Source organism: Ixodes scapularis, unplaced genomic scaffold (genome assembly GCF_016920785.2).
Source record: "Ixodes scapularis isolate PalLabHiFi unplaced genomic scaffold, ASM1692078v2 PGA_scaffold7__128_contigs__length_106722199, whole genome shotgun sequence".
Classification (NCBI taxonomy): Eukaryota; Metazoa; Arthropoda; class Arachnida; order Ixodida; family Ixodidae; genus Ixodes; species Ixodes scapularis.
In genome coordinates this window covers 103,378,748-103,397,795 of record NW_024609882.1, presented here as the reverse complement: position 1 = coordinate 103,397,795, position 19,048 = coordinate 103,378,748, and the positions used below count along the sequence as shown (strand labels likewise).

The 19,048-nt window shown below is 46.5% G+C and overlaps 1 protein-coding gene across 1 annotated transcript in view; it reads right to left on the bottom strand.

The window, feature by feature from the left end:
* Positions 1-5,015, bottom strand: part of LOC8026208 — an 89,941-nt gene extending 84,926 nt beyond the window's left edge. The window contains exon 1 of the mRNA XM_040212193.3: positions 4,876-5,015. Within this exon, the coding sequence (XP_040068127.2) occupies positions 4,876-4,983 (108 nt within the window). The 5' untranslated portion in view covers positions 4,984-5,015. The remainder of the gene's footprint in view (positions 1-4,875) is intronic.
* Between the last annotated feature and the right edge of the window lie 14,033 nt (positions 5,016-19,048).

The following is a 19,048-nucleotide window of genomic DNA, read 5'->3' as shown; positions in this document are numbered from 1 at the left end:
AGGAGCGCTTCCTTCTTGTATCACGGTCCTGACGCGCTGGTCGCAAAAACAACTGCCTGGAGGCATCTTCGAAGTATACATATGTCCGAAGCAAGCATGGTGCGTCCGTCGTCAATTCTTGCGGGGAACACCGTTGTATTATGTCCGAACAGCGTGACCGCGACTCTCGAAATACGAGAAGTGTCTTATTGTGTCCATGCTCGGTTGCTTCGTGGTACGCTGTCCGCTGCTCTTATCGACTAAGACAGCAATTTTATTCGGTGCGGAGCGATAATAGGGTCCTTGAGGATTCGACGCGCACTGCGTTGCTTAAAGGCCGACGAACAAGCAAGAAGGAGCAAACTCTCCCTCAATTTCTCCTTTCCATTTGAAAAAGGAGGATACCTTCCTCCTTTCTGTGGGGGGTAGCTCGGAGCCCCGCTCCTGTGGGGAGAGAAGGAAACTGGGACCCGGTTTTCTGCCCGGCAGAAGACGATTCTGTAAGTCGGCCTTTTAAGCCGCCAGTGGCTATCAAAGGGGAGTTTTCGTAGACCGCGCTTCCCCCTTCGCAACGAAGAAGCCGATACTGCACCTGCGCGCCAATGGCCTTGGCTGCAGAGTTACGCGTATCGTAGCGGGTTGCGGAGATCGTTGCGGGACGGCAAAAACCATCTATAAAAACTTCCTAAACACTCGTGTAAGTGGGGAGTACACCTTCCTTTCCTGACGTACTGTAACCTTATTCCTACGCTCGCGTTCGCCACGTTCTTTGCTTTATACCACCTCCACTTTTATGGCAACGTGTGCCTGAAAATGCCAAATCGCCTCACATCACATTATAGGGGGGGCTGTTAACGTGTACCGCGTCCCGTACATCTCCCGTGCGCGCGATTCAAAGCCCGCTTCGAAGGCTACGGTAGTGCGGTACGCGGAACACGGTAACGGTTCATTAGACGTCCCTGAAATCCCAAGTACTGCGAGGCGCAATGTTCTGCAGCTGTGCGCGTTATTTTAGCCTCGTGAGTCAACTCTTAAAATATGTGGTCTACTATGTACAGTGACGTTTTGATGTGGCCCGTTATTTTGTTATTTAGGTGCATGGTGATCTTCACTCTCTAGGCATTTCTTTGTGCTTTTCAATGGACCGATCTTACCAAGCGTTCCACGCATGCGTGACGCTGCCATAGCTGTAGTTCGTAGGAGGCACACGCCAGTTCACGAGATAGCTCATGCCGCCTCGTGCTCTGCTCGCGCAGACCTCCAGCAGGGTTGTCGCGAGTGCAGAAAGACTTCAGCTCCCACGATGCATATCGGCAGCGGTGGCGTACTCAAACTATAGCTGGTGAGATCGGTCTATTGTTCGCTACTTTTCTGCCTGATGTAGGGCCGTATTCGTGACCCACTACTGGTTCGACATGTGCTTGAAGTTGGAGGTGCCCACCCAGGCAGCACAGCTCTACGAGCCAAAATGTTGACTGTGTCTGGGAATTCAGGGACCTAAAAAGCCCGAAGAGGCTGATGTAAAGCCAAAAATGACCCTTTTTTTTTTTTCGCCAAATAAGTGCACATTTTAGGCTCGACTGCTGGTAGTTTGGCTGTCATCTGGCCTCTCTAAATCGGCAAAGAGGAGCCACAAATAGGTTTCACTGCGGGTTCTTCGGTTCATAAATGCGTGGCATGTTTGGCTCCAGTCGTGCACCTTGGCAATTGTGTGGCAAACCTGAGAGAATTCATAGGAACGCAAGAAAAGAGTACTCTCGCACTAAGGAACGCATTCGGGCGAAACCGTATTGGGCCCATGTGAAGCCCCTAGGGTTGCCAAACTTTAGCCCAGTATAGGCGCGTCTCTGGCTTGCTACCTAGGCACAAACTAAGCTATCTTATTAAGTTGAAGGCTTAATTAAGCTTGTCCCAGACCAGCTGTTGGGGGGGCTGGACACCTTTAAAATGTGCTGAGAATCCTAGCGAGGTTATAGAGATATTTTGCGACTCGCAATTTACATACACTTTACAAGCAAGAAGCGCTGCACGTACCTGTAAAGGAGCAACAGAAACATGCGACCGGTATCACGAGTCTAGAGACTGCTCTACCACCTTATAAGCTGGAGACTTCACCGTTTATACGTCTCAGCAATTAGAAAGGTTATTTTATTTTTCACAGATCTCTCACTAAGAAACGCATTTTATCGAGGTCCAAGGGGATTTATTCTCTAGGATGAAGCGTTTGTGGTACATGCCATATTTAACTAATAGGGTCTGTGATGGGCGATATTTATAATATAAGTATGTGAAATACGTATTTAAAATGATTTTAGTATTTTGTATTTCATTAAATGTTCTGAAATGATTTTGTTAATTGTATTTAAATACTGAAAATTTTGTATTTTAATTACTTGTATTGAAAATACTGCTCCAATACAATTTTGGCACCCTTTTTCGGTATAAAAAGACATTTTAGACAATCTTCGCGATGGCAGTGGCCTTTATGCAAAACGCATAAAACGTGCTGAGTTTTGCTTAAAAATATATAGTAAATGAAGATCAGAAATGAACGGGATAAAAAATTTAGGTGGTTGATCAATTTTATTTTTCAAGCCGCCGAATTGATATGTTGTTCGAACATGATTCGTGGCTTCCAATGAACCACTGAAAAAAAAAATCCTACTAAAACATTGCTTTCCTAGTGTACACGCATAAAAATATAAAATATTTTTAAAGTTTAAATTTTTTTATGCATTTCATTATTGGTACATATGAAAATAAATCTTCATTTGGGCACGTCGTTTTTACTCGGGGTTTAATATATAGCTGATATGGTCAAACAATGAGAAAAAAATTGATTTTATAGAATATTTGAAGATGACGAAACACCCCCGTTGTATTTCTACCTCACATTTGAAAACTTTTTTTTACAAAGTGTAAAAAAAAAGGTAATTAAATACATAATTGTAGAAGTATTGTTCCTTCGTATTTTTAAACATTTTTACGTGTATTTTACCCGTTCTTGGGTAGAGTCGTTAAGCCCACCTTTGGTATAGAGTAGCTGTTTCAAGCTGGAATACGTTTGCTTCTCCACACAGCCCAGGTGCACTCTCTCCCAGCGCTCAACTAATGCCCTAAGCAACGGCGCCAAATTTTACGGCTATAAAAGGTGTATTCAATAAGGTTGCTGAACGAATGCACAGTTATAGGCAAACCTCTGAATCACCTTTGAGGCTGTACACATCATTGTCATTTGCGAATTTTACCTCACGTTAACAGTACTCTCGTTCATTTTTTTTTTTCTTTTGTTAGGAATATTTCGTAATTCTTGTTTGCGTCAAAATTTTGCTTACAGCTCCTTCCGATACATCCGGCCACATATATAAAATTCTCTGGGTGGATTTGGAGCGATGCGAAAGCGCTCCACGCGCGCGCCTTTAGAGCAGTAAATGAGAGTGCGCGCTTGGACGCCCAAGCAGATGTCAACAAAAAAGAGCTCCGAAATCTCTCCATGCAGAGTCCAAATCAAAGTGAAGAGAAATCATCTTTTCTTTTTATGTAAAAATCCCGTAAAGAAGATTGATTTGACATATATAAAATTCAGTTGCTTTAATTCAGATTTATTAGATATAAATAAAAAGGATATGCGATTGACATTACTTCACTCAAAATATACCTATGTTTATATATATTTTTCGAACATCTCAGATTGATTTTTTACTCTGCTCAATGATTCAAAACTGTGGAAGAGAAACTCCCTGCAAATTTAATTATGTTGCAGGGTGCACGTACGCACTTTAAACTGACAAACAACTGGAACGTAGAAAGATCCGATATGCTCGGAAGATTTAGCTTGTCTTCAGCCTGGTATATTTATCGTTTATCGACTTCTCCACATAACTACAAAATAAAGGCACGTACCAATATTCAAATTAAAAAAAAAACATTTAATTTTCTTTTTGCCGCTAAAAGTTTGATTTTAGTTACTAGAGTAAAGCCGGTGCTATTTAAATCATAATTTAAATAATAATTTAAATCCCTCTTTAAGTCATTTCGATTTATATTATCCAGCCTGGTCCAAAGTCACTAAGAATTAAATAGAGAAGGCGTTTTTCAGAGGAATCCAAAAGTATTTCAATTCGTTCAACTCTCGCACTTCCATATAACCATGTCCATAGGAAAACTATGGCTATTCATGACCGAACTAGATAAAAAAAATTATGTACTTTGTTAATTCTTTGTTTTTGTGAGCCATAATTAGGTGTTTGTCTTCACGTTCTTCGAGTTATACATACTTCCCCCCGTAATATCGTAATACGGCGTTAAATACATTTATATGTTTCTAAGATACACGCTGTGACGGTGGCGAAATGTGGAGAAGCAGCCTCGTACGGGAGATTTTGGTTGCACGTTAAATGATTCACCCTTTTAGTGATCCCCAAATGCTCCGAGATTCCTTCGACTTTTTTAGACACTCGGAACTATCTAACAAGTCAACTATAGGGGTTGCTATGTTGGCCTAACATCGCCCGAGATGTGGATGAAAATGAAGGACTAATTCTATATAAATCGCATCAGGACCTTTCGCAGCCGTGGAACGCAAACCGTTCGGTGAACCATTTGCTAAACATGAGTGTATGCGAACATGACGATGGTCATCAAACTCTAGAGTGTCGTATTCATGAACGAGGCCGGGCGCGACGAGTCTCAGGCACCTAATTATTGCTCCGTAATTAATGGTATTCCCCGCTAACAAGGCCGAGAAAGCAATCACGAAGCGAGAAGCGTTAACCATATAAGGAACGCACAGCGTTCCTGACGGAGCATAGCATGTAACAAAAACACTCGATGCGCGATTTTCCACACCTGTTCCCGAATGTCCCCCCGAGAGATATAAGTAAAGAAGTGTCTTACCTTGTGCACGGCTGGAAGCCTCCGCTTGCCCGCTGGCTGCTTCACGGCGTAAGTCCACAAGAGCACGTCACCCGGCGGAGACAAGGCGACTTGCGGCGAGGCGCGCATTGCCGTCCGTTTGACGCGACCACCGCCACAACGACGACAGCTGCTCACGCCGAGGCCAACTTGGGTCCCAAAAGCCGCGCGACCGGCACGCGCCAGAACAGCCAATCAGGAGACGCCTTCCGGCCCCACCAATCGGAAGCGCCGAAAGAGCGCGGCAAGAGGCGCCCTCCCGCGGCGGATGGGAGAAGCTGTTTGAATAGAGGCGCCATTTTGGGATTTGCGGCTGGCGGCGACGCGCGCTCGCGTGCGACACGGTTTAGCCGCATGCTTTTTATTTTTATAATTTTTAGTTTTGAAAAAGCGGGAAGGGGGTTTGTGTTTTGATTTTTGGCGTTTCCTAAGGAGCCTTTTTGTCCAATGCGACCCTTCGGAGTTCTCGGCGGCGGCGAGGGGTGGTGTTTGTTCCCTTTGAACCGTGCGGATTTGCATATTTACATGTTGTTAGATATTGCGCCTTAGTGTTTTTTTTTTTTTTTTTTTTCCTTTCCGCATCTGTGTTCGAATAGCAGTGGCGCGCTTTGGACGCGTGGCTGGCACCTGGCCACCCTCGAGACTCATTGTTACTTACGAACCAGAGGGAAAAATAAAAATCGAATATATGACCGTCTCGCATTGGATAAAGCGACAAAGATTTATACGCGTTGTTCTATAAACTGGCCTTGTAGTGTAACTCAAGCCGGTTAGTGTAACATTCACCAACTGAACTCTCTGACATTGCTGGGGTGGCGCGGCTGCTGGTCTTTATGTCGCTGGGTGCCACTGCCGTCGGCAATGGGCATACGCAGTAGCTTCATCTCATGCAAATGCTGTCGGTAAACAAAGCGTTGATATGTAAGATCGAACCTTTTCAACTTTAACAGCTTGAGTTTTCTTTATGAGACCTTTGATTTAACCCTGTACCGAGTTGGGCACTCCCTAAAGATGCTAATGACTTAAACGTTACAACAGATGTCACTCTACATATTAGAGAGAATATCTGCGTTACCCTTAAACGACTGAGTTACTTTTGTCATTAGACTTATACCTGCGAGGTAAACGCTTCGTACTGTATTTCGTAAGTTATAAGAATGAGTCTGCTCATTTTTAGCGATAAACATGACTCAGACCATTCACTTTTACAAAGTCTGCGCTCACTTGTTCAGTCGCTTCTTCGCTTTTTTTTTTTTTTTTTTTTTTTTTTTTTTTTTATGGCGAGTTAAGGCTTTTGTTTAGCGAGTTAGTATGAGCCAAGAGTTCGTTTTCCAGTCCTGTTTAGGTAAAAAATGTAGCTACGTGCGTGACTAGTTGTCCAAAAAAAAAAAAAGAGAAAGTACTTCAAAATCTTCTGTCGAACGGAGTGTATTTTTGACTTGGTCATTAAGTAACGTGCCGCAAATGACTGCGTTCCTTGTGAAAGGTGTCGTTCAGCTCTGATACCCTCTTAGTGGCAGTTCATAAACGAACACTTTGCACAGGAAGGCTCTTGGGGAATGTCCTGTTTTTCTTTCAATAGGTGGGCGGCGTTTTGGCAATATCTGGTTCCTTAGGAAATTAATCGCTAAGTTTAGCTGTTTACAAACAACGAGGATGATCTGCAAACCTGTCTAAGCGTGGTTCTGATAACTACAGTCTGGAGGTCTCAGAACCATGCTTACACAGGCCTCCGACTCATTGTCGTCGTTTGTCAACAGTGAAACAAAATTTCACAAGGAACTGAAAGTTGCCGAACGCCGCTCACCAATTCTTACCGCCGAAAGATAGAAACATATCCGTATTTAGGGCGCCGCTGAGAATGATTATCAACATTTAATATCTCGATTAGATCCAAAAGTACTTAAACACTTCTTTATTTAATCGAGGCATTAAATGATGACAATAGCTATTAACCGGTTGTAAAAGTTGAGGCAGAAGCGACGCCGTAAGAAACAGTCTGGACAAGTCTGATGATCGCATGCACCATGAGGCCTGGGACGTTTAAAACATGTCTACATTCATTTCTATTTTACTTACTTAAAGTGTTTATTTAGATAGTGCGCACCCTGTCCGCACCTAGTGCTTAGTCGGCACCTAACGACTTCGTATACACAGCACAGCTTTACAAGCTTGCACCAAGAGCTTGCACATAGATAAATTGTCGCTAACGCGCTACCAAAATTCATTACGTCTCCTCATAATTAACGATATTTTAACGAAAGCATAAAATCCGAACTCTTAGATACGTATAGCCCGGGGACGATACTCCGCAAAACACGGTACGTGCTTAAACAGGAAACGAGGTCTTGGATGATCTCCGAGTCTAACCCTTCCGCGGCTCAAAGAAGAAAGCCACGCCACGCCACTGCGATCTCAATGGCCACGGAAACAAGTCCGTCTTTGTTACGTTTTTGCCCCGAGTCGCTAACGGCAATGCGCAGCGGGTCCTCGGCTGGGGCTCTGCCCCCCAGCCCCCAAGGAAAAGACCCCCTCTCTTCCGTTATAATACCGCGGGTCGTCCCCCCTCCGACAGCAAAGATGGGGGGGCCGCAGACGTCGTGCGCGCCTCCATTATGCTCGGCAGCTGCTTTTTCCCGGAGAAAAGCTCGCTCAAAATGGTATATTTACGGGGCTCGAAGCGCGGACGGGGGAGTATTCAAGGATGAGGGGGGGTCTTCAGCGAAGGTAGGGGGCAGAAGAAGCGGGGCTCCAAGGAGTGACACGAGCCAGCCGCGGTAGCAGACGACGCGTGCTCTGGCAGCCGCCAACGGAAGTCCGCGCTTCCGGTGGGAGCGCGCTTTACCAAACGGCTGCTCCTGCTTGCCGTCTGCTACACGTTGCGTAGCAGACGACATTCTTCCGCGGATGCGCGCTCTCTTTCTTCCCTTCTATCCATTCTTGTTTTCTTCTCGCTCTTTTTTTTCTCGATCCAGTATCGTGGCAGTAAGTTACGTCTCAAACTCGCGTGCCAGGGCTTTTTTTTTTTTTTTTTTTTTTGTAAGTTATTTTTTGGCCTTGCGGATGGGATATTGAGACTATTTTGTTAGACATAAACCCACTGTTGCGCAGCTAATATGTCGCAGAAAACAGTTTTGTTTCTTCCTTGTCCTGTCAGAGTAGGGTATACAATAGCACACTGCGGACATGTTCGGTGCATATATGTATCTGAACCAAACGAGCCGCAAACATTGTTGGGCATGTCAACAACATTAAATTGGGCTTTAGTATCGCTTGATTTGGTATTCATGGCGGAAAGCAGAGGTTGTGCGCGACTTGCGCAACCTCTGCTCTACTCTAATTTAGCCTCGGACCAGACATCGATAGTTACTTATCAATGGCTGTACTTATCAATACTCGCCCTAACCAGCCTGTACGGTGAGAAAAGAGAACCACGGTGGGATTTGTGGATTAGCGCGATTAAATAATTTAAGAACATTTACGCGCGTTTCATACAAGCGCTGACAAATGAGTGTTGTGCAAACAAACCAGGACAGGCCCACACATAGTTTTAAAAAGAACCCCAAAACAACACGAAAACAAAGAAAATTGCAGTGCTCCTTCGTTTTGTTTTTATGACTGCAGGGCGCACGTACCTTGTTCGCTTCCTAACAAATATCTCGGGAAGGGGGGGGGGGGGGGGGGGGGGGGGCGGGGGTTTTAAGGAACAACTAAAGCGAGTTTCAGAAATATGTTTTTTCATATTATTGTATTTCACGACTGTGATAATGACCGAGCAGTTAGAAGATTCGTAGCTTCTTAGATCAGAAATTTGTTTTTTACGACATTGGGCTTTAAAGTGCAATAATGCCAAACTAAACTTTTTCACTACTGATGTTCCTTATCAGTCATCGAATAATTCCATGGGAATCATTAGACTGAAAAGCCAGTAGTCGCTGTGCGACATCAGACTATACGAGCCAGCGCGTGCAGCACCCTGCGATACTTGCGGCCGAAGCCTTCCATTTTCGGCTGTATTTAACTGCTCGGCATGCTTCCTTCCACTTCCCAATGTACATGTCATCACCACCGGTGATATTAATAATGTGCCTGACCACAAGCATTGCTCTTATCAACCTCTCAGGCAGGACTGGGTTAAGGTATACGGTCTCAGCGGGCTCCACACCAGGAGCCCCGGTCCTCAAAACTCCTGTAGGTCGTGAGAAACGAATTAATACAAAATTATTTATACAGAAAAATTAAAAAAAAATATTTTCCATGGTATACAAAATTAAATCATTTGTAAAATACTTCACATCATTCACGAAGATAAATTTGCCGCATTCCTGCATTCAAGATCGTTTTGACGTGTGGAGGAATCCTCACGCCACTTCTCCGGGTTCTTTTCAAAACGGCTTTGATCAAAAGCTGACGTGGAAAGGCCCCAAGCCTTCTGGGTCTGTCGTCCCTCCTTAAAGAAAGAAAAAAGAAACATCGGAAATGCCTTTTCCCAGTGTCCTAATCGAGGCCGTGCTCGTGCCTACTGTAACAGTGCATGCAAACATACTTTTGAAGTGCGCGGCCTTCGATGCTCCCTGGCGAAAGGGACAGAGCTGTCGTCTGCGAAGCATTCTCAGTGAAGCTTTTCCCCAAAGGAAGCAAAAAGAAAGACTTAAATTCTTCTTTTTTCTTGTGCTTGATCCTTTTTATTGTCCGTTTTAGGAACAATATTGTGCCTTTGGCCAAATCCGTGTTTACGCCGAAAGCTGCATACATGGGTTACTTTTCGATGTGTTCAGTGCTTCCAAATTGAACGTTCTAGTAAAGCGGGGATCGCTGAAGAATGCGCAGAGAGTTTTATTTCTAACAATAGGTTTAAAATAAGCACGCATATTAGAAGTCAAAAGTACTTCCGGCCTTTCAGAGGAAAAAGTTACACAGTAAAAGATTCCTTGGAAATCATAAAAAAAAAAAAAGAAAAAAAAAAGAGGCCTGCGCTAGAAACAAATTGACGACGTTCTTAGTTCCTGAGCTTTGAGCTTCTGCCTCTTAGGGCGGATTTCGTTGAACCAAAAAAGTGAAAATGGAGTGGAATGTAGCCAAACGCAAAAATTCATTCGCCTGCCTTGCACCGGTCTTATTTTAGTGTTTTAATTTGAGCCACGACTGCTGGCAATACGACGAGGCCTTGTTCTTCCGGTTGCATAGTCCTTTTATACGTAGTTCAAATTTCAGGTCTCAAGTATCTTATTAGTGGAATCGGACATGGAAATCAGGGTAAAAACAAACAAAGAAAGAAAAGTTACCAAAGTTGACTAAATAGACATTTAATAAAGACTCGGACATCTGAATCATCAAAAAGTCTAGAGACTGATTGAGCTCCGTTTCACAATAACTGTGGAGGCTGCGGCCCCGTTGGCCCAATATACAGCGTCGGAGCAAGTGACATGACAATACTTCATCGTCGTGGCCTCGTTACCACCGCAGCCACAGCGCCGTCCGCGACAAGAAGTAGTCCTATATTTCGTTCCAGCTTCGGTCCAGACGCAGCCGATGCTACAAGCGCGAGCATGTGGCCCAGAACAGAGCTTGCACTGCACGAGCGCGCGTGCTTGGCAGGGATGCTGAAAGCCCAGAGCTCGTGCTTGTAGCTTTGGCTGCGTCTGGACCGAAGCTGAAACGAAGTATAGGCTTCTTTTTCTTTCACTGGCGATTGAACTCTCACAATCGCATTTCTATCGACAGTACGCTGGGGGATCGGTGGCCTAGTCAGATATGGATCCCCCCGCGTACTGTCGATCCCCCCACGTACTTTCGCCCCACGTGCTCGGAGCACGTGGAGCGAAAGCTCGCGCTACAGAATTCAGGATCCTGGGCTCAATCCCCACCCCTGCCCGTTTCGATCTGGATGAGCATCGTACCGGCGTGCGGTCGTGTATCACTACTGCGTGATGCACGTTAAAGACCCCAGGCTAGGGGTTGTACTGCACTGACTAAATTTCGCATCTACAGCTGGGAGACTCGTCGGCCGTTGAGGCACGCCAAGCTCTAGGCTGTATAAATATGCACACAACCCAATTTTTTTCGACAGTACGCTACACGACACGGAAGAAAGGAGAGAACATGCTACTTTTCAAAGATATATAATATATATACTTAATTCGGATGAAGCCTTTTCCGAGAACAACGTGGCTTTTAAACGATTTTCGAGCGTTAGCAGCACCGTAATAGACCGCTTCCGCTCATAACGTCGCTCTCGCGTTAACACCCGCCACAGATTTGCAGGTGAATTGAGCGTATGCTTGTCCCACGAATGGTTCCCGAAGAGCTCGCTAGTCTAGTGGACGGCAGTGTTGCGGTAGTGAACGTCCAAACAAAGTTGGTTGGTTTTGCAGCAGACGACAGCCTCGGGGACTCGCATTTGGCGCAGTGACTAACGCTCCCGTGACGTGGTATGACGTGCCTCGCTCCGACACTCTTATTGGGTAGCAGGGGCCGTAGACTCTACTGTTCGCCAAGCTACTGTGGAACGGAGTACACCATGTGTGATTCATCGATCGTTCCAGAGACTCGTAAAGAAAGATGCTGGTCCGTCTGCTCGGTCCTTCCTGCTCACTATGTGAGCGTCTGCCACGGGCTACATAGCAATTTTCGGATATCGGAACATTGTTGAGCACACTGAGCATGTATACCGGCAAAGAGTTAGTTCTGCACTTCCAACCCGTAGCGTTTACTGGAACACGAGTCGTGGCCGTCATAAGATAACCGCGTTCCGTTTGCATAGAAATAGTAACTTTCCTGAAAGGACCACAGAATTTGAACCCCATTTTGAGTGATAACACCGCTCAAGAAGATACAAATCTAAAAAAAAGCTAAAAATAACTTAGACTTTTCCAAATGCGTTATGTTATGCAGTCGTATCATCATCATCACGGTTTTTGTCGTCATCATCATTATCATGAGGGCCTCAGAAGTAACCTTACCTTCCGGAATCTTGTAATCCGTCACTGCTTCCAGGACTAACCAACAGTGCAATATAGTTGGTGGCGGGTTAATGGTATACTCGACAGGTAGTTCTCCAACGTTCGAATACTCTGAATCGGATCCGCGAGATCCGCGAGCGTCTCCAAGTCGAAGCTAGAGGAGCAGCACGCCAGCCGAGAACTCAGCAACCTTTCGGCGCAGTTCGACAGCCGACACTGAAGCGGACACCGAGAGCAACTTTCGCTACCCCTGCGATGGCGCAAGTTACCGCCCATACGTTTTGAGTTGACCTTCGCGTAACGCGCTAGCGAACTGAGTGCGTGACTTATACAGTAACATGGCGTTTAAACATTAGCCAAGGCTACGCGCACGAGCTGCGCAACACCGGATTGCGCGCACTTTTAGACACACTAAAAAAAAAAAAAACGATTGGTCGCAAAAATAATTGAGACGTCAGCATTTAACCAAAAGCGCGTGTGTATGAATGAAGACAGTCTATACTCTAGAACGTATCTGCTTTCTTTTTTTTTTGACCCTACAGCGGCAAATACTGGAGTTACGTGACAGGTCTTTTGACACGCGCCTACACTTCAGAATTAGAGCCACTGATGTCTATTATAGGGGGCTGGATGGCGCATTCAGCAAACATGTTGAAGCTACCGGAACAAGTAAGCAGCTTGTCCCGGAAGTTAACAGGCTTCGTAGCCCTTCCGAGTGCTGGTTCGAAACTCGTCGAGGGCGCTGGACTTTCGCTTCTCACCTGAAGAGAGCCGGCTTGTTGCGCAGTAAAGGCGCGTTCCCACGATGCGATTTAGTCGCGCGATAGCTTTCATCGTAAAAGCGACTATCGCGGGAAAAAAGCGACGCGATTTGAGCAGTCGCTTGCTGACCCGACCTTTTGCGGTGCGATCTAGTCGCGGAGCGGTTGAGCCAATCAACGGCATTCGGAGCGAGAGTTTTCGAGAATCGATTCGCCAACGAAAGCATTGGACTCGCTCCTCGCGCTCGCTAGTGTAACCATCTAATTGTTTTGCGATGCGACCTAGTCACATCGCGCGACTGCTTACATCGCCGGTGTGAATGCACCTTTAGCGCACCTGCAGACACGAGAAGTATTATGGTGAGCAGGGTTGTAAAGTACCTAGATACAAGTAACTGAAAATCGGTATCTAGGTACTCTTGTTGTACCTGAGGTACAAACCTAGGAACTTTCAATTCTCGTTTCGTATCTTAGGTACATTTTCATATAACTTGTAACTAAGTGAAGTTACTTTTCACAGGTACTTTCTTATTCATTTCGTCAAATGATAGAAACTATAAATCTTAAAGTATTAACACACTACCATGTGCCGTGAATAACGTTGAGTTAGGTACGAACCTGGGAGGCACTGACTTGTTCGAACGACGTTTTAGAGAACGAAGCCCCGCCAATGATATTTCATTGAGCGACACTTCAGCGAATGGTGGTGTTCATTTGAGCGAACGGTGGATTAGCGACGCCGCTCTAGCGACAGTAATTCATCGAATCACTTCGGAACTTTGTTTAAAGAAAATAGCTACCTCTTTCCTTCATCTCAAACCAAAATCGACTTCGTTGGTTATTTGAAGCTCCTCTGACAGCTATACAAGGGAGGAGATAACCTGAAGGATGTGCGCGGTTTCTGTTGCCTGTATCTTGTCCTGGTGATAGCTCTCTTCTGCCATAAGTACACTATAATACAGAATTAAAAATAAATTATAATTACAATTGTGAAGCAACGTAACATCGCCCCCCCCCCCCCCCCCCCCCTCGTATATAGTTCAGTTTTCACTCAATAAATCAGACTCAAATTTTGCAGCTGTCAAAACTGAAAAAGTTCCGAAATAAAAAAAATAAAAAAGCTTATTTCCCTTTCGATTAACAAAAGAAAGAAAAAAACAACAACAAAACAACAAAAACAAGGATACTTGAAGCCTTTCAATCGTCGACGCGAAGGCAGTCTTGGGTAGTAACACGTTACTAGTAACGCGTTACTTTAACTTCGTTACTTTTTTGGTAACTTGTAACTGTAACGAGTTACTTTTTAAAAATGTAACTTGTAAATGTACTTCTATTACTTTTTCTGAGGTAACGATGAAAGTAACGACGTTCCTTTTGTCGTTACTTTCCAGTTTTTTATGTATAATATATCACTAAACGAGTGCAATTTAGCCACTCCCCCCCTAGCACTTTCCAAATCGTCTATTCTGACATTTCGAGTGTCAAGTTGGCCTTGCACAAACTTGTGAATACGTTCTCTCTCGCGAGTCACGAACCGAACATAGCCACGTGTAGATTTTATTAAAAAAATATCTAGTTATCTTTACGCACGCGCTTGCACTTTGTGCCTGAAAACTTACATCTTAGCGTCTTGAAGCACTACCTATGTTGTGGTTTTTCTTTTTTCTGTGCAAATGCTTTTTAATCGGGTGATTTGACTGTAAAAAGAAAAACAATACACGTGAAGGGCACTGCGCACGTCTCGTATTTTGATTAGCTCCACTACTCCGCACTGCGCATGTTTCGTATTTTGATTTGCGCCACTATTCTGGCGTAGAAACTTTCAAACACTAACTTCGAGAAGCAACTGCTGCTAAGTTACAATATGAAATAAAAAGCGTACCTTTTAATTTTATGCAATAAAACGTTGTGAAGGGCGTTTTCTAGTTTTTTCTAAATTTTTTTGTGTTATAGAAAAGTAACGGAAAGTAACGTCGTTACTTCTTAAAAGTAACTGTAACTGTAACGAGTTACTCTTTTGCTGCGGTAACTGTAACGGTAACTTCGCTACTTTTTTCTGAAAGTAACTGTAACTGTAACGAATTACTTTTTAAAAGTAACTTACCCATGACTGCGCGAAGGTTAGGTGCATACGCACTCGACTCATGCGTTCCTTCATGCGACCGACGTACCGGCGTGCGGTCGTGTATCACTACTGCGTGGTGCACGGTATACCGCACTGGCTAAATTTCACATGTACAGCTGGGAGACTCGTCGCCCCTGTGAGGCAGACCAAGTTCTAGGCTGTATAAACACACACAGCCCAATTATTATTTCATGCCACCGACGTCTTCTGGGCCAGTCTACGTCACCACCGGCTGATGTGAATGCGGTTTTTATTATTTCTCGCATTGACACCAATAAGGCACATTTATCGAAGTAATTTTTGTGTGTATCCTTAATATAAAAAGTTATTTCTAATATTTTCTGACAAATTTGGGGAAAATAAATAAAGAAAGTATCTTTGAAGTAACTGTACCTGTACCAGGTACATTTTTAAGCGAGTACTCAGGAACGAACTTAGGCACCTTTTCGTATAAGTAATTGTAACTGTATCTTAGGTACATTTTTGAAGTAACTTTTACAACTCTGATGGTAAGCCATTCACTTAACCTTTTGAGATTCTAGTTTATCAAGTGTGCATATGTCTCAAGCACAAATGACTAATTTTCGGGATTTAATTCAGAGCATGATTATAACCCCCCCCCCCCCCCCCCCCCCCCCAAAGACACCAAAAAGTACGGACCAAAACATCGACGGAATGCACTATAGGAGCCTAGCAGACGCCCGACTTCCGGGACAAGCATCAAACTTCCGGTGGCTTCACTTGCACCCTGCTCGGATGTCGGCTTTGAGCCATCCAGCCCCCTATGATAGAGATCAGTGGTTAGTGCGCGTCAAATTTCTATGGGTTCAATTCAATTCATTTTATTTACTACCATAACACAAAAATGGGCAATAGAGGCAGGAAAAAAAGCTGCAGAAATGCAGCTTGACCAAGCCCCTGCCCCCTACCGGCAGATCGGTCAGCGGGATACAATTACATCATTTGAAACAAGACAGGGCGTCCACACACCCTGTCTCCGGGCAGGAAGTGGACGTCCCGACGACGAAGGTTGTAGCGGCCAGTGTCGACACGTTGTTGGGCTTGAATACGGTGTCTGGCGAGCTGGCGGACTTCTTCTGCCCTTTGGGCAACCACCTAAGCGTCGTCGCTTCCGTTGACAGCCGGTTCGTGGGGTAACATCGCGTCCAACATTGTCGTTACTTTGCGACCATGAACCATTTGGAAGGGTGTCACCCTTCCAGCTGCCGACTTCCACTTGGCGACTTCCACAGCAGTCCCAGCAGGAAGGGCTTTTGTTTCGGCGTACTGTATGAGATAATAGACAGTTTTAGTATAGCATTGCTAGACCTTACGCACGCAATACGCAATAGTATAGCTTACGCTAAAAATGACCTGCACGGACCGAATTTAGTTGTGCGTTACGTTTTCGAGTGAACACCGCGCATAATCTTGGTTAAATTTGCTAGAGTCCTAGAATTCCGCGTGCTTATAGCGCAACCATGCTCATGGAAAGAAATATTGAAGATGAAAAGGTGTGCAATCATTTTATTTCAAATTAAACCGAGCCACATCTGCCTCGTCAAGCGCGCTTTTCTGCGGGGTACAGAGGCTACGAGTACGGGCGCGTAGCCAAATTCGACCACGGAGCCTCCGTCACTCGTCCCGTGGAAACGGCACCTTTTATCAATGCTGTCGCGGAATGAAATTCATGACCCTGATGTCCAGTGCCTAGCGAGAACTTCGGCGATTCCTTTTAGAGTCGTTCGTCCGTCGGCGATGAACTGTGGGAATAGGCTTAGCGTTGAGCAGATCGCAGCGTCGACGCACACTGCGAGCGGCGAACATTTCCACTGTGCACTCCATCAGCTGCAGGGCGATCTGATTCGACCGCGGTACGTCCCAGAAAGAATCGCCGAGCTGAGCACCACGCGATTTCACGTAACACAGAACTTCGAAAACGCCACGTCGCCCTTGCTGCGCCAGTCGAGGCGACCGCCATCTTGAAACTGGCGCTCTCGTTGGGTCCGAGATCTCTCGAGAGCGTCCCGCAAGGCCCGCTAGCCAGCAACGCAAAATCCCCAGCGTTGCGTGCGTGCGCAATACGCTAGCCCTTTTATTGCGTTCTGCGCATGCGCACTCACGACCCGCAATGTCCTTGCGTACGCAAAGCTATAGCGTACGGTCCACAAAAACTGTCTAATCTGTGGCGACGATAATCCATCTGTTTTCTTGCGTCGATAGTGGGAAAGGACCAAGTCGATCCATTCCGATCTGCTGGAACGGTGCGCTCGGAGGAGCAATCGGCTGCAGGAGACCTGCCGGCTTCGTCGGCGGTTTCTTGCGTCGCTGGCACTCGTGGCACGACCATGTGTAGAAGTGAACGGTCTTCGAAAGCTTAGGCCAGTAGTACCTTTCACAAATTCGGGCCAGCGTACGGCTGTAACCAAGGTGTCCGGACGCCGGGTCGTCGTGGCAGGCTTGGAAGATCTCCGCTCTAAAGTCGGTAGGGATTACCGGCAGCCATAGCGTGCTGTTGTCTCCGAAGTTCTTCTTGTAAAGTACACCTTGTGGGAGGACGAAAGTCGACAGGGCTCTCGAGAAGACAAGGGGGAGAGTACCCCCTCGTCCTTCGAGGTGCTCGATTAGCGCGCGCAACTCAGGATCGTCTCTTTGACGTCGTGCCATGTGGTCGGTGTTCACTGCGCCTAGGAAGTACTCGTCGCCATCGTCGTCGCTGCTGTAGGAAGGTATTTCGACGGGGGCTCTGGACAGGCAGTCGGCGTCGCTGTGCTTGCGGCCTGACTCGTAGACCACAGTCATGTTGAACTCTTGTAGTCGGAGTCTCCATCGAGGGAGGCGTCCTGACGGGTCCTTGAGGTTCGCATGCCAGCAGAGCGAGTGGTGGTTCATGACTACACGGAACGGGCTCACGTACAAGTACGGACGAACCTTCGTGATTGCCCAGACGGCCGCAAGTCATTCTTTCTCAGTCGTGGAGTAATTTTTCTCCGCCTTGGACAGTGTCCGACTTGCGTAGGCGATAACTCGCTCGGTGCCTTCTTGCACTTGAACCAGTACCGCGCCAAGTCCAGCGTTATTTGTGTCCGTGTTTATTTCGGTTTCCGCATCTTGATAGAAATGTCCAAGAGCAGGAGGAGTCAGCAGTCGTCGCTTCAGCTCGTAGAATGCCTGCTGCTGCTCCTCGGCCCATTCGAACTTCTCGGCGTCCTTTGTGAGGTTTGTGAGCGGTGCGGAAATCCTTGCGAAATCCCGAACAAAGCGCCGATAGGAGGCACATAGTCCAAGAAACCTTCGCACGGCCTTCCTGTCTGTCGGCGCTGGAAATGCTGCGACGGCGCGAGTCTTCTCTGGGTCGGGGCGAACGCCTTCGTTACTAACCACGTGACCTAGGAACTTCAGTTCGTCATAGGCGAACCAACACTTTGACGGCTTCAGGATGAGTCGGGTGTCCGTATGGCTTGGAGAACAGCTCGGAGTCGTCGCAAGTGGTCGTCGAATTCCCTGGAAAACACTACGACGTCGTCGAGGTAGACGAGACAAGTCTGCCACTTTATTCCTGCCAGTACGGTCTCCATGACACGCTGGAAAGTTGCTGGCGCCGTGCATAGTCCGAAGGGCATCACCTTGAACTCGTACAGTCCATCCGGTGTGACGAAAGCTGTCCTCTCTCGGTCCCGTTCGTCGACTTCAATCTGCCAGTAGCCGCTCTTCAGGTCCATCGATGAAAAGTATCGAGAGTAGCGCAGCTGGTCTAGCGTGTCGTCAATGCGGGGGGGGGGGGGGGGGGGAAGGGGGGGAGGGGGGGGGGATAGACGACTTTCCTCGTCGCCGCGTTCAGCTGCCGGTAGTCCACTCAAAACCTATGCGTTCCGTCCTTCTTAACCAGTACGACTGGAGAGACCCACGAACTGCTTGAAGGCTGGATTATGTCGTCGTTCAGCATCTCTTGAACTTGCTCCTAAATCACCTTCCTTTCTTTAATGGAGACTCTGTACGGCAATCGATGAACAGGGCGCGCGTCGTCCTCGGTAACGATGCGGTGGTTCGCAACAGCGGTTCGGCGCACCTTTGACGACGTCGCAAAGCAGTCGCGGCATTCGGCGAGGAGGTCAATCAGCTGCCGTCGTTTCGGGCCCTGAAACTTAGGGTCGATGTCGAGCTGCGCTGGCGACGTACCGTCTTGCTGAGGTGGCGAGGATGCGTCAGTAACGGCGGCGATTTCGGCGGAGTTTCGGAGTTCCTCGACGTGGCCAGCGGCTGCACCTTTCGTGTTCCGGTTCATTTCGGAAGTTCGTCGCGAGGAC